General features: G+C 34.0%; 3 protein-coding genes and 1 long non-coding RNA gene across 4 annotated transcripts; 2 read left to right on the forward strand and 2 right to left on the reverse strand.

Moving 5' to 3' along the window:
• The first annotated feature begins 1035 nt into the window (after positions 1-1035).
• Positions 1036-4074, forward strand: LOC120272404. Its single transcript, XM_039279226.1, has 3 exons — positions 1036-1198; positions 3703-3850; positions 3946-4074. Exons 1-2 carry the CDS (start codon positions 1076-1078, stop codon positions 3814-3816), a joined length of 237 nt encoding a protein of 78 aa, XP_039135160.1. The 5' UTR covers positions 1036-1075; the 3' UTR covers positions 3817-3850; positions 3946-4074.
• On the reverse strand, positions 4064-5068 carry LOC120272405. The gene is made up of 2 exons (XR_005540184.1): positions 5025-5068; positions 4064-4134 (listed from the first exon to the last, which is right to left on the reverse strand). It is a non-coding gene; the product is annotated as an uncharacterized LOC120272405 (long non-coding RNA).
• A 1292-nt stretch (positions 5069-6360) lies between these two features.
• LOC120272091 (beta-carotene isomerase D27, chloroplastic) lies at positions 6361-8258 on the forward strand. The gene is made up of 7 exons (XM_039278833.1): positions 6361-6918; positions 7053-7145; positions 7323-7384; positions 7479-7585; positions 7690-7785; positions 7885-7979; positions 8061-8258. Exons 1-6 carry the CDS (start codon positions 6499-6501, stop codon positions 7932-7934), a joined length of 828 nt encoding a protein of 275 aa, XP_039134767.1. The 5' UTR covers positions 6361-6498; the 3' UTR covers positions 7935-7979; positions 8061-8258.
• LOC120272090 (heterogeneous nuclear ribonucleoprotein Q-like) lies at positions 8233-12835 on the reverse strand. The gene is given in 12 exon segments (XM_039278832.1): positions 8233-8635; positions 8719-8877; positions 8949-9034; positions 9139-9311; positions 9612-9819; positions 10559-10735; positions 10820-10960; positions 11042-11110; positions 11112-11159; positions 11250-11691; positions 12133-12517; positions 12710-12835. Coding segments are annotated over 9 exon segments (1434 nt in total). The 5' UTR covers positions 11649-11691; positions 12133-12517; positions 12710-12835; the 3' UTR covers positions 8233-8635; positions 8719-8744.
• Positions 12836-15642: the final 2807 nt, after the last annotated feature.

Consider the following 15642-nt stretch of genomic DNA (forward strand, 5'->3'; position numbering starts at 1 on the left):
AAATTTATTTCTTCTCCTCAGCTAGTATTTTTTTTTTCAATCTTTGAAAATAATAAATTAAAAATAAAATGGAATTTAACACACACACACACACATATCTATAGTTTCATTTTCTTGCCCTTTGTCATTTGTTCTATTCAACATAAATCAAAAGAGAAAACAAATTCCCATTATTTTCCTTTATTTGCATGTTATGAAAAACGCATGCAAATATTCCAATTTATTAAAACTAAACATAGAAAAATCCTTATTTTCACACAAATATATCTATTTATATATATATATATAAGCTAGTATTGAACAAGTAATAAATATCAACTCTCTTATTATCATAGAAGTGGTTTATATATCTAAGTATATAAATAACCTTTTTTTGCAACACTGTATACTTATGAAAAGGAAAAATTTCTCCCATTTATTGAATGTTTGAAAAGAAAAAAACAAAGTTGGGCAGTTTGGTAGTTTGGTGTTACAATCACAGTGGACCATAAAAGGGAAACAAGTATGGAAGTAATCACTTATGAAATCAATGTGCCATATGACTTTAATAGATGATAACATCATCTTGTCATTATCATTGTTATTTATTATTTTTATTTTAATGTGTGTATGTGTTTTCTTGTTTTCGAGTGCATTGAACATTTGAACTTAATAAACTCATGATGATGTAAAATAGGAAGAAAAATTAATATTTATGAACTTATTTGCTTTTTATTTTGACTTCCTTGATACACCATTGTCAAATGAAAAGAAACAACCACTTGCCTTGAGTCACTCTTTATTATTATTGCTATTATTATTATTATTATTATTATTATTATTATTAGTATTTAAATAAATGATCATGATTATATATTAATACTATCATATACAAAAGTTGTGATAAAATAGAAGGAAAAATCTAAGCACTTAATGGGCTAAGTTTTATTGAGGCCAGGGGTTTTAAAGCCCACAAAGCCCAAATATTATGAACCTGGCCTTTTGTGTGCACGTGCATATCACGTGATCTCTATTTCCCAAACAAGCGAAGGTCCTGAATGAAGCTCGCTTTCTCTTCGATCGTGAACACGCGAAAATGGGGCTGATGTTCAGAGTGAGGGTTTCGTCCTTCTTCGCCGGAGCCGCCGCTGCCTCCGTTGCCGGATTCTTCTTCTTCTACAAGGACTACAAGCTCGCCCAGGATGCCATCTTCCGCCAGGTACCATTTCCTCGTGCAGTCCCTCTCCTTCTTTTTCTTTGTCTCTTGAGATATATGTCCATCCATCGTCCGTATGTTAATGGCGTGAATTTTAGGTTTAGAGTAGCCACGATCGATTAGGCTTGTGATTGTATGGATTCTTCATGTTTGATTGGGTGATATGGTTTACTATCATTGGTTTTTGCTGTCATATTTTGATAATATTCGAGAAAGTTTGCAGTTTTTTTCTTTGAATGGTTTGTTTGTTTTTGTGCGAGTGTTCTGAGAATGTTCTGAGAAAGGATTTTCGGAACTATTGATGGAATTGGTGTATTTAACATTGAAATTGTTGCCTCTTAATGTTTTTGATTCTGTTTGTGGTGCTGCTAAATTTTCCTAGCTGGATGGTAACATAGAAATGGTTGTGAATTTATGGCGGGAAAGTAATCCAAAATTTTTTGGGCTGTTTTGTGGATGTGGGCATGAGTGATTCCTTGTTTAGAGTAAGAAATATACAATGTGAAGGTTGTATTTTTGTAGAAAATTATTTTACGATGAACTAGAAACTCTTAGTTGTTGTTGCTGTTATTTCTTTTTTGGTTACCATCTCTTATCTGTTTGTCTTCTTGGTGCAATTGCATATAATTTGCAATAACATTCAACTATGGATTATTTTGAACTCTGATTGTTTATTGTAATGCAAGACTATTAAAGAAATTTTATTGCATTGCTGTTTTCATCTAGTTTATCTTCTTCTCTATGTGCTTTTGTTAGTGCTATTATTTTTTTAAGATAATGTAGGGCATTGATATTGGTAAGTTCTACGTATGCCTCCAGTCGAATATTTTTGGCCTAAGTGACCATCAAATGCTCCAAGTAATACATTCAGAATTCTCAGTCACTGATTTCTTCTTCACCAAGAACTGTCTAGAGAAGTGACTGCTATACATGTCTTCAAAGTTCAATTAACATTTAAAACCGACGTATTTGTTAGTCCCTTCTCCAACTAATAATCTACCTAATAAGACTGTCCTCTTCAAAATTGGGGTTTGATGGTTCAAATCCCATGCTCGGGCTTATAAACTATAACTCAAGAAAAGGGCAAATCAATTTTGTCCATTTTTGAAAATAATATTCACCAATAGAAGAAATTTATTTTGACGACCAGCTGGCTCAAATCAAAACTTTTGTGTCATTCTGTTTGGAGATTATTGTTCATCTCCTTTTTCTTCTCTATTCTTTGACATAAAATTGTAGTCCTATCTTCCTATGTATTTATTATTTGCTTCCTCCTAATTCACTTCTGAAATGTGATTGATGTGTGTATTGATGTTTTTATAATTTTGTTTCAAGTTTTAGATGCACCATTGAGACATTGACATTGCAATGGAATATTAATAGTTGGGTTCATGTCCATCGGTTCTTTTAATTTATCATTAGTATCCTTAGTATGTTATTTTTAATTTGTTAATGTGCTTGTTCATCTATTCTTGTATCATGGATTATGATTGCCCTTCTAAAGAAGAGCAGACTTTGTCTCCGTTTCTACAAAGGGAAAACAAACTTGAGAAATTATGGTCATGCTTGGTTTTCAACCTCTAAAGATGAGACTTTTATATAGTAGTGGTTAGAAACAAGTTATTTACACCTTTGAATAGATGTATATGCCTGGCTTGACTTCTTTTCAGGTGAATGGTATGGTACGTGGGGCATAAGATTTTCTTGTGTTTTGATTTGTGTGTTTGAGATCATTCAAGTAACTCATTTGTCTAAATTTTGAGAGTTGTTTTCACAATGATCCTGGGTGGGATTGACTGTGTGTTATGGATGAAATATATTGTTCAAGATGGGAATTATTCATTAGGTTTGCTTGTTGTGTTTGTTATCAGTCACTTGAAAAAGCAACAGATCTTTTGGATATGCCTTGTTTATGTCTTTATAATTCCTTTTCTATAAAAACCTCTTTTTTTTTTTATACTTTGCATTTTTTTTAGTAATCTTTTGTGGATTTTCTGGTACCATTTATGACTGGGCTGTTGCCCTCAGGCATCATTTTATCTTTCCAACAATTCCTCAAATAAGAGAGCCACTTCAACTAATGGTCTCAATGGCATAAATCAAATTCCTTAACTGGTATGTGGGGTTTGGTCCAAGCTTCCAAACTTTGGTTCATTTCCCACTAATTTGCGCTATGTTTCCCTCAACTTTATCAATTAGTGTGATTCTCATCTTTTCTTCTTTCACATTTCATTGTAGTTGGGTTCTTTGATCTATTAAAATGTTCATGGTTCTCAGATTTTCATCCAGTTTCTCAGCCAACAACAACAATTGCCCTGTTCAGATTAAAAGAAAAAGAGTTTCCAATAGCTTTTCTTTGGTTTCTTTAGAGCTAGCAATCGTCCTTGCTTTAGCATCAGTTGCTATGTTTGCATTTGAAGGATAAAGATAGAATATTTGATGCCTTGAATTGAAGGAGCAACTTCATTCAATTTATTGAGTTTTATCCATGCCTTTTCTTTCTCCAGGTGAGGGGCACACATCTTTCTCTTGAAGACCGTTATGAACATCTTGATAAACGCCTCACTGCATTAGAGAAACAAAACGAAGCGGAAACTGCAATCGCTGTGGAGGCTTCCTAGTTGGGCGGGGGAATATTTTTCCCTAAAGTATGAGGTTAGCTTCCCCTTCAGCATATGTTTTTTTGTTTCATTAGTAGCAGTGTATTTGAACAGGAGGTATAATACTACAGCCTTTTTACTGTTTTTCAGATGATACTTGGGACTTATTGTCTGTAGAAGCTGAGGCATGATATTTGCTCAGGAATTCTGAAGGATGCAAACACAGTTTTAAAAAAAGTTTCTTTTATGTTGTAATGTTTTTGGAATCTTTGTTTATTTCCATCTACTCTTCATGGTTTCATTTCTTTTGCCATCTGCAAGTGAAACAGGACTTGTTTCCTGTTCTTAGAGCTGTCAAAACGGGCTGGAGGGGCGGGCCGGCCCGCGGCCCACAAAAACCCGCCATTTGGCGGGGCAGGGACTAGGCCCGCCAAATGGCGGGCTGGAAAAATGCCAACCCGACCCGACCTGTTTTTAGGGTTATGGGTTGGGCTGGCCCGCCTAAAAAATCAAAAATAATTAATTTATTTTATTTTTTTATAAACGTTATAATATACGAAACATCAAAACATTCATTATAAATTCATAAAAACTAAATTAAAAAAATTAAAACACTCAATAATTAATAAAATAAAAAGCATCCATTATAATATTCAAAACCCTAACAAAATCAACAATAATTACAAAAATCTCTAAATAAAAAAACACTATTATAAATTTAAAATCAACAAAATTTTTTAAAAACAACAACAAACCACAAGATAAAACATCTATTACAATTATAACATTCATCCATTACTAATCAACAAAAATTTAACAAAAATTAATAAAGACAAAAATAAAAACATCCATTACAATCATAATATTCATCAAAATCAACGAGCTTATTAAAACGTTTTGTTATTCCATATTTCTTTTTAAAATATAATTAAATGCATATTAAACTTCATTAAAAATTATTTATTTAATTTTTAATTTAAATCCTTAACAATATGTCATTATATATATATATATATATATATTATATAAACTATATTATATATATATTAGAGGCGGGCCGCGGGCTGACCCGCCCCAACCCGCGGCCCGCCCCGCCCAACCCGCGGCCCGCGCGGGTTGGCCCGTTTAGCCCGCCTCCGGGCAGGCCTATAAAATACTAACCCAACCCGCCCATTTTTATTGGCGGGGCGGGCTGGCCCGGCGGGCCAAGCCCGAATTGACAGCTCTACCTGTTCTGCAAATAAATGAGTAAAGGCTAATGACTGGAGTTGGTATGCAAATAAATGAGTAAAGGCTAATGACTGGAGTTGGTATCAGCTTGAGAAAGTGTACTGCCTTCCAAGATAACAGTAAATCTAATTATTTCAATGTTTTAAACCCATCTGGTTTCTTCCTTTTATAAGGTATTTTAAAGTATATATATTTTTTTTTATGAAGATTCTTTTACAATTTATGATAACGAAAGTTTGTTAATTACGAGGTGTGTAGCCGTACATGGTTAAAAATGATAGCCTATGACTTATTTGGACGGTTTAGAATGCAGAATTATTATAACTCCAAACCCGATGAAAATCTATAATACGTGATAAAAGTTATATTTGTGAATATACCCTAACGAAACACAAATATTTTCATATAAATGAAACTGTGGTTAATAATCATTTAAAATTTTTGAGAATTTATAGCCTAGTGGTATTTGATCCTATATGAAATATTTAGTCTAATATTGATCATAATGAGTTGCTAGTTGTGGGTATGAACGAGTTCATAGCCTAAACCTCTCTTCCCCTACTGAAGACGTGTGAGCTGGATGATTAATTTCAGATTTGTACATATACCCCTAATGTATATTTTGTCGCTTTCATAAAAATAATAATAAGCAATCACTAAAAATTTCTTCATCATTTTGTTTTTCTTCTTCCTTTTTTATTTTTTTTTTAAAAAATTTTTTTTCACTAAAAGTTTACAACAAAATAAGAAAAATGTAGAACCGTAATATATTTATATATATATATATATATATATATAGCATACCACTATTAAAACCATTTATTACTATTTTGCCTCGTTGAAAAAACAAAAACAATTACTTATTAATTCTAAAAATCATTTTTATTTACTTATCTTAAAAAACATATATAATAATATTTTCACATTGAAATTATCACACAAGGGGATTTTTAAGTAGAAATTACCTACTTTTATATAAGTAAATAGAATGGTCATAACACAAAAAATGATGACGTTGATGCCTATAAACCGTCTTTAAGGGGCTGTTTGGTTACCTGTAAGTAGATATGATGTAATTTGTTTTACAAGTAAAATGCTATGTTAAGTTGTTTGGTTTAGTATGAAAACATATATGCAGTGAGTCTAAGTGCAGCAAAAGGGCTATTTTGTTACATTTGGATTTACGACCAAATTGACCGTAAGTCCAAATATAGTAAAATATTTTAAATTATTTTTTATTAAGGGGCTGTTTGGTTATCCGTAATAATTAGTTTTATAGGTAAAATGGTATGTTGGGTTGTTTAAATCTTTTATCACAAAAGCATGCAGTTGTGTCTCTCCCATGGCCTCACAATGAAAGGACCACCCCAGACACACTCCTCCCTCATCTTGCTCTTCACTCCATCATCATACTCTCATCAATTTTACAACACCAACAACAACCAGCCAAGCCAAGCATTCATTGATTAATATATGGAGCTCATCTCCTTCCCCAGCACAGTTGCTAGAGTTCCACCAGCAAGAGGAGCAGTGCTAATGAGAAGTAGACAATGGCAAACCTGTATTATCAGGAATGGTGGAATAGCTGAACCATCAGGCATGCCTGCACCAATGGGACAAAAGACACAGTACAAAGATGGCTTTTTTGAAAAGGCTTTCATGTCTTTGTTTGCCCGGAAGATGGGAAAGTTTGCTTCAGACACTAAGTCAAACAACAACAACAACAACAACAACAACAACAACAACAAGAGTAAGAAAGGCTTTTGGGATTGGGACTATGAGAGCTTTGTTGATGTCTCAAAGAGAGTTATGATGGGTAGGAACAGGACCCAGCAACAGCTTGTTGTTAGAGAGGTCCTTCTTTCTATGCTCCCCCCTGGTGCTCCTGCTCAGGTGTTTCTTTCTTTCTTTCTTTGCTCATATTTATGTTCTTATGTTTTCTATTTTCAGTTATGCTCTGAATTACTTCTCATTTCTGTAAAATAATAATCATGTTTGTTGTTAACTTGTTGTTGTTGTTGTTGCAGTTTAGGAAATTGTTTCCACCAACAAAATGGGCAGCTGAATTCAATGCTGCATTGACAGTGCCTTTCTTCCATTGGCTTGTTGGTCCATCTGAGGTACACAAGGATATATCATATATATACACATCACTTTGATAATTTTTATGTTTCTTCTGCTTATTTTCTTCTTTTTCAGTTCTTGCATGTGTTAAAAGTTTAACTGAAATTTTTTCTCTTCTTCTTCTTCTTCTTCTTTATGCATTGTCTACTAATGTTTTTCTGAATGTGTAGTAGGTTGTGGAAGTTGAGGTGAATGGTGTAAAGCAAAAGAGTGGGGTGCATATAAAAAAATGCAGGCATGGTTTTCCAGATTAACTTTTGATTTCCATAATTTCAATTCTAGATTTACAATTTTATCAACTAAAATCAAGTTGATTTTTAATTTTGAAGGTATTTGGAGAACAGTGGTTGTGTTGGAATGTGTGTCAATATGTGCAAGTTTCCAACTCAGGATTTCTTCACCAATGACTTTGGACTTCCTTTAACCATGAATCCAAGTATTTTTCTTCTTTTTCTTTGGAAAATTTCATACCGTTTTTATAAGGTTTTAAAGAACAATAATTCTCTGTGTTCTTATTTATTTATTTTCATATTCTTTCAGATTTTGAAGACATGAGTTGTGAAATGATTTATGGCCAAGTCCCACCTCCTTTTGAAGAGGACCCTGTTTCCAAGCAGCCTTGCTATGCTGACTTCTGTATGTTTTTTTTTTCTTCTTCTTTTAGATAATAATAATAATAATAATAATAATAATACAAAATATTATCTGCATGAATTTAATCATGATCTTCCGCAGGTTCCATAGCCACTCCCAGCTCTCCAATTTGTCCTAAATTACAAGCATGATAAGAAGATTTGCGGTAAAAATTATATTACATTAATCAACATATGGTAAGCTCTGAAAACAGTAACTATTTCTGCAGACACTTGTTGGATCAAAATTATTCATGCTTACGTTTTTCTGATCAACAGGCCAGTTAAAATGAATTCTTCCGCCAAATCAGAAGCAATCCATCAAGAAGATGAACGCTTGACTGAGAATTTTACTGTATAATTTGCATGAACTCATAGTAATACCTGCCAAAATAAAGCTGTAATATAATTATTTTTATATGTTTTGTAAATATGGAGATTACATGGGTAGTAAAGACATGAAATTAGTTGTTCACAGCCTTGAATCTTTTCAATAAATACTTCAATTACAACCAGGGTGCTCTTGCATGGATAATAATATCAGATATGATTCATAATACTGGAATAAATCAATAGTAAATTATAGATAAATATTTAAACAGAACAAAACTTCCATTGAAGCTGAAGCTTTGGATGGATGCTTTGTCATATGATGATCAGTTGATCTCAAAAGGGCTGCAAACTCAGCAGTCAAACTTTTGAAAATGCTCGAAAGATTTTCGGCATTAAGTTCAACACTGATTTTCTCAGAATAACTTGTACAAACATCCTGTCACTGTTAGGATTAAATCACAAGTTGTAAACATTGTGACAGATGGAGATAGAGCAGCAGCATTTCTTCTTCTCCTCCTTTGCTGTTGAATCAAATATAGAGTAAATATAATATTAAAAGAGGAAAAAAAATAAGACAGGAGATCCTAGCCAGATGCATGCACACCTTAGAGTTGAAGAGTTTATCAATGTCTAGTACGGGCGGTATCGGCGTCCTCGGCTTCCTTCACTTCCCCTATCTTCACCATCATTTGAGCCACCACGACGATCAGTCCTCCGAGATGGTGGTGGCGGTGGTGGAGGAACCTGTGTTCCAGGCTGCTGTCTGTAAAAACACGAGCCAAGGCGACCGTCAGGAAGAACCATTGTTGAGCAAAAGCAGAAAGTATTGCTTACAGAACATAGCCAAGGCGACCGTCAGGAAGAACCATCGGCACCATTTTCATTCCTGCTGGTGTTGGACCTCTACCGTATATCACAGGCTGCGTAAAATTGCATAGTGAAATTATTATGGAAAAGAAGAACAAAAGACATTGGCCAAAACCAAGATTGATGAAGCCAGGCATTGAGGAATCTGAATGTTAACCTGGCCATAGCCTGATCCACCATAAACGGCACCGGCGCCGGCACCATAAGCACCATAGGGGTCACCAGGATATCCATAAGGGTATGGGGGGTAGCTTGGAAAAGGTCCGGCTTTATGCAAATCAGACTTCCGATCAGTCTGAGGTTTAGCCAGCACAGCCTCCAAAACATGTCCTGTAGAACAAAAGGAATGAAATTACCATAACAAACACAAATATCGCGCAATTTTTTTTAGAACATTACCACTACCAGAACATGAAATGTTGATGTTTTATTTTTCTTTGATAACAAGAACTCATGGCACACATCAACAAAAATAGATCTATAATGATAGAAACCCACAAGGTAAAGTTTCCGGCTACAGAATAAGGTAGGAAACGTTGGAAAACAAAGAATTTTAACTATTTAACTTTGATACTCTCCAAAATGATTTTACCAATTGCTCATATCAAAAGAGAGAAATTAGAGAATTACCATCAATCTCATACTTCTCTGTGCTCTTTACTGCCTTCAATGCACTTGATCTTTCCGCAAAATGAATAAATCCAAAATCTCGCTTGTTCTGTCCAGCTTTGGCAGGAGGTAGAACTACTTTTGTGACCTCTCCATGCCGTCCGAAAATTTCTTTCAATTTTTCAGATGTAACATTCTCGGGCAAATTTTTCACATAGACACACTTTACCTGTAGAAGAACCAAAGATCACCAATCAATTACTATATGTCGCAACAAAAACAGCAATTTAACCACTCAAAAGAAAGCTTTAAGCAGATAGTGATAGGAATCTTCAGTTAGCTGGGAAATAAATGGATAACAACAGTCAAGAGATTACAAATCCTGACCAGTCAATGCAAGTTTCTGGAAACAAGACATGTCTGGGAAAATAGAAGATAAAGCACTAAGAAACTTTCCCAGCTCATTTGAGTGTGAAGAAAGAAGACACATACCGAAAGTTTCTAAAACTGAAATGTACAACAAGGATAGTGAATATTATCTTAGAAATTATTTCTTGAAGAAAATTTACAAGAACAAGTGAATGAACACATTGCCCCATATTAAGCAAGTGCAATCCACTGTAAATCTAAGTGCTATATGGGAAAAATCATAAAGCAAATGGTTTTGACAAAGAAAGATACACATGGAAAAACAGTCTTGAAGGCAATATATATATATATATATATCAGGCACAACCATTGCGCTTTTATTAAATGGACACCAAATAAACTATTAGATCCCAAAGGTTAAACAAAATTTAGAACAATCCAACTCACATTGAGTATGACCAAAAATAATTTATATGCTTAGTATGTTAAAATTTTTTAAGAATAAATTACTTGAGGATGAGACTACGGCAAGCAATAAAAGTCATCAAGTAATAAATAGAATGGAATTTTGTCATTTTTTTCATCTTGAGCTAGTCTACCTGGGCAGCAGCAGAAGCATCAGCCGCATTTTTAGGTTCAGCCCAGCTAACTGTTGGGGTGCTTCCATCAATCTTAAAGTTTGCACCGGACATTTTCTGCCTTGCATATTCAGCACATGCATGGTTGTAATATTCGACAAAAATAAAGCCACGGTTGCGATTTGGGTTTTGTAGGTCCTGCAATTGCCAATTCAAATAGCCAATGAACTCTCAGTAACACCACATATCTTAAACCAATCAGTTTATGTTGAGCAAAAGTACCTTAAAATACTCAAGATTCTCAACTCCAGGGCCAATTTGCTCGAGGATTTTCCTTAATTCTTCCTCTGACAAACTCTTTGGAACATTTCCTATGAATAATCTGTGTTTGGCTTGAGATAAGGAACATCTCAAGGTTCTTCCCTAAAAGATATAGGTATTAGAGGCACGTATAATGTTGGCTCAAATAGGAATATAAACTCTAGATTGTTGCCAAGATAGTACCTTGAATTCTTTGTCGTGCACCTCTTCGATGGCCTTTTGGGCTGTATCATTAGTTGTAAATGTTATAAAATGCAAAACCCTTGCTCTCTCCCTTATCTTTGTCCTTCATTAGCCTTACCTGTTTTTATAAAATGCCAGGTGCCAAAAGTAAATACCTCGAAAAAAGATAAAGAGTGACAAATAAAACAGACAATGAAACAATTTTCACCTCAAAAATTTCACCAAATGGCTCACAAAGCGTTCTCAGATCTTCTTCATTTGCATCACGTGGAAGGCCACCAATGAAAACTTCTGAACCATGGGGAGGAAGAGCAAGCAGTTCATCGTGCTTCTTGATTTCATCATCATCCTTTGCACTATCACACTTCTCTTCACCTATTGCACCTTCATCCTCTTCTTTCTTGGTGGAAGAAGCATCCCCAGCATCATCAACAATCGATGCATTTTCTTGCTCTTCACCCTCAGACCCATGTTCTTCCTCTGCATATTCATCTCCGTCCCTATAGTTGTAATCCTCCACAGGATCTTCGTCATCCATCAAGTCTTCATCATTATCCCCATCCAAACCAATTTGCTCATCCACTTCATCCGACCCATCATCTGCCATGGTTGAAGTCTTCACTCGCCCCCTCGTTTATTGTTGGGAAAGACTAAAGTTTCAATTTGCAGAACAGCATAAAAGCAAACAGAATTGATCAGATTTGTGGTGCAAAAGAATGAGGCAGCCAATAACTACAACAGATTATGAAATGAACAGAAAGTCAAAGAGGGTCCAACACTCAGTGAATATCTTCTCATGTTGGATCAATGGCTATTCCATGCCATTAGAAATTGCATCTAAGATGAAAGCATAATACTCACAGACACAGACAAGTTGTGATAAGTGATAACTGTTAAAATCAAGTGCTGGTTCACAGACATTCCTCAAAAGAGCTGCTTCAGCTCAAAGCAACAACTCTCTTATACCATTATAGTTTACTAAATAGAAGAAATGCATAACAAAGTTTGAGACTTTCAACAAATTCCAACACAAACAGAACAGAATAGCAATTTACTTGAAGGTCCCAATCTCAGAAACACCTGGTACATACCATTGTTAATTCACCGCTGGGATGAATGCATGACAAAGTTAGCGACTTTCAACAAAAACAAGCACAAACAAGATGGGAAATGTGATAATTTGATGGTCCAAAGCGGCATCTGCTTGAATCAATGGGACATCCGACGCCGTTACAGTTTAGTTGGACGATGAATGTATAACAAATGCAGAGGTTTTCAACGCATACAAACAGAACAAGACGGACTACCCACAGCTTCGCCTGGCCGGAGCTCAAACATAACAAAACACTTAATGAATAGCTTCCTCCGCTCAAATCAATGTCTACATCCCGAAAGCCATCACAGTTCCCTCACATGCTCATGTTGGAGACTTTCGGCACATTCAAACAGACAAAATGAGAAAAAGACTCCTCTCCACTGTGATCTCAATCACCCAGCATCAAAACACCAAAATCTCAATGACCAACAAGAATCAACAGCAAGAGTCTTATAAGACGAAAAAAACAACCCCAAAAAGAGATGCGAAAAGTGCGGAACCAAAACCCTAGTTTTGTGCATAGTGAAGATGGAATCGAAATCAAGACAAGAAGATGATTGATTGAAGCTTACGAGATTGGGAATTGAGGATCGAATCGAAGGAGAAGAAGAGAGGTGGCCTCTCGCAGCGCTTCTTCGGACACCGGCGGACTTTGCTCTTGAGAGACCCACCCTTTCGCTTCGCTGCGTTGCAGTTCCTCTTTGCTTTACCCAAATGGATCAAGCCCATCTTCACCGTCTGATCTTCATCTGACGGTTCTCCATTATTTTCTCGGATAACACAAGAGGAGTTTTTTTTTTATATTTATTTTTTCTTTTTTATTATAAAAAACTTTTTTCCCGGATAACACAAGAGGAGCTTATTATTATTATTATTATTATTATTATTATTATTATATATTAGCATGGATGCTGATGCGAATTGTTTAAAAGTAAAATTTTTAAAAATTACTTAACAAAATAATATAAAAAATGAAAAATTATTCAAAAGCCAATTTTTTTATTGTTTAAAAATAATCGATATAAACAACAAAAATAAAATTAAAATAAACAAAATCATTTATGTATTTATACATATGTATCAATGTATATGAAAAACAATATAAAATAATGAAAATATAAAAAAAATTAAAACAAATAAAAATGTTATTATTACTAGTATAAAATATAATATAATATTGTTTATATAGACTTTAAAAAAAATCAATTAAAAAAAATCAAATAAAAAATATAGGAGGACCAAAATAAAAAAGTGTCACGGATTATGATGTGAAAAAATAATAATAATTAAAATTTATAAAAAAAAGTGAGAATATAATAATAAAACAATATAAAAAAAGGGAGTGGATAACACTGGATTTTTGAAATAAAAAGTTTGAAATTTGAAAAATTTGAAAAAATCTTCGTATGACCGAGGGGTGTTGAGGATTTTTCGGGAACGTAAGAAAAAAAGACGAAAAAAAGAGAAGAAAAAAAGACAGAGAGCATTTTTGGAAGAAAAAGAGAGAGAATAGAAAGAAGAAGGAGAAAAAGAAAAATAGAGACAAAACGAGGGAAGAAGACGAAGAGTGAAGGGAAAGACATTGGATGACGAGGAGATCCGATAGGGTTCGAAAAAGCTCAACAAGATCGAGAAACAATCATCGGGCTGACGGGAGGCGGCATTGACAACTTAAAAAAAAATCTTAGGTATTATTTATTAAAAAGCTATATGAGAATGCTTATCTATGTGAAAGCCCATAATGATTTAAAAAAAAAAACATGCACGTATTTCATGCATGATGATTTTATCGCATTAAAATATATGCATGGTTTCTATGTATGGTGATTTCATTATAAAGAGACCTACATGCTTATTTTAGTACCCCATTAAACCCATCATGGAGGGAAATATACATGTATGACTGCACATGCACATCTTTCTGTCTGCATGCCCATGTTCCACTATCCTTCCTTATTTTATTGTTCACCTGATCATAAGGTTTTATGTTGCGTCCATGTTTGATGCGTGAGGATTGATAGAAAATGTTAGTAATTGATCGTTCTATCCAAGTTATTTAATTCATCCGTATTTTAGATGTGGGAAGGCAAAAATAGGCGAAAAAAATGAAAAAAGATGCTTGATAGAATCTCTTTGAAAAAATATTGTGTTGTTAAAAAAAAAAGGAAAAAGGAAAAGAAGAGCTCATAGGAATATTTAGGGTTGTCTGCAATAACGTAAAGCAAAAAAAAAATATATGTACAGAAGGTTTGTGTTTATCTGTAATAAAAGTGGGGAAGTATAAAACACTAAATTTTGAGGGTTTAGTAGCAAAAATCCTCAGGTAAACGTGAAAAATGGAAAAATTGGGGTCGATTTGTGAAATTTGACATAAAAAAATTTAAAATTATGGGTTTATTTGCAAATATGGTGCAATGTAAAAAAAAAGAGGTTAGAGGGTCTAGTTGCATAAATCCTTAAATTTGTAGGAATTCAAAGGGATAATGTGCAAAAATGTCATGAGGGGTAGAATGCAAAGAAGAAGAAAGGGATTCTAAAGAAAGTCAAGGGCATTTTTGTACTTTTCATGAGTGATGAGTTTGTTTGTGAGAAAAAGAAGAGTTGAAAAATGAAGGATTAAGAAAAAAACAGAGAAGGAAAAAATGAAGAAAGATGAAAAAAAATGAATGAAGAAAGAAAAAAAAAGAAAGAAAAAAAATGAAGGAAGAGAAAAAGAGAAGATATGAAAATGAATGATGGATGAATTGGGTAAGGGTATTTTGGTAAATTTTCTTGTAGGACTTCTTTTTGAAATTTTCATAAAATTCCTCTTATTCCACCTTGAAACTTTGGTTTTTATTGGGGTAACGAGGAATTTTTCATAATTTCTCTCATTCCACCTTGAAGCCTTGGTTTTTTTGGGGTAATGAGAAATTTTTTATCTCATTCCACCTTTAAGCCTTGGATTTCTTTGAGTAACGAGAAATTTTTCATGATTTCTCTTATTTCACCTTGAAGCCTTGGCTTTCTTGGGGTAACGAGGGATTTTTCACGATTTCTCCCATTTCACCTTGAAGCCTTGACTTTCTTGGGGTAACGAGAAATTTTCTATGAAATTTCTCTCATTCCACCTTGAAGCCTTGACATTCTTGGGGTAACGAGAAATTTTCTATGAAATTTCTCTCATTCCACCTTGAGGCCTTGACTTTCTTGGGGTAACGAGAAATTTTTCATAATTTCTCTAATTCCGAAAAAAAAATTATAAGAAAAATCAAACCCTCTCTTCAAGATCACTTTGAGGTCTTTTGACACTCATTGGAGTAATAAAAAAAGTGAAATGGAAAAAAATTCCTTGAAGTGAAAAAAAGAAAAGAAAGAAAAAATGAAAAGTTTACAAAAATATCTCTTGTCAATACTCATTAAAAAAAAGAGAAGAGTTGACTCTTGTTGGAAGGAAAAAAAATCTTTTCTTGAAATGAAAGGAAAGGTAAAAAATGAAAGTTTCATAAAAAAATGATGATGAATA

This window comes from Dioscorea cayenensis, chromosome 11, assembly GCF_009730915.1.
Source record: "Dioscorea cayenensis subsp. rotundata cultivar TDr96_F1 chromosome 11, TDr96_F1_v2_PseudoChromosome.rev07_lg8_w22 25.fasta, whole genome shotgun sequence".
Lineage (NCBI taxonomy): Eukaryota > Viridiplantae > Streptophyta > Magnoliopsida > Dioscoreales > Dioscoreaceae > Dioscorea > Dioscorea cayenensis.

Excerpts from the sequence above, each read along its gene's own strand:
- LOC120272091 (XM_039278833.1), top strand. The coding sequence starts at position 6,499 with ATGGAGCTCATCTCCTTCCCCAGCACAGTTGCTAGAGTTCCACCAGCA. Across the intron at positions 6,919-7,052 it reads CCCCTGGTGCTCCTGCTCAG|TTTAGGAAATTGTTTCCACC; the intron begins GTGTTTCTTTCT and ends TTGTTGTTGCAG. Across the intron at positions 7,146-7,322 it reads GGCTTGTTGGTCCATCTGAG|GTTGTGGAAGTTGAGGTGAA; the intron begins GTACACAAGGAT and ends AATGTGTAGTAG.
- LOC120272404 (XM_039279226.1), top strand. The coding sequence starts at position 1,076 with ATGGGGCTGATGTTCAGAGTGAGGGTTTCGTCCTTCTTCGCCGGAGCC. Across the intron at positions 1,199-3,702 it reads AGGATGCCATCTTCCGCCAG|GTGAGGGGCACACATCTTTC; the intron begins GTACCATTTCCT and ends TTCTTTCTCCAG.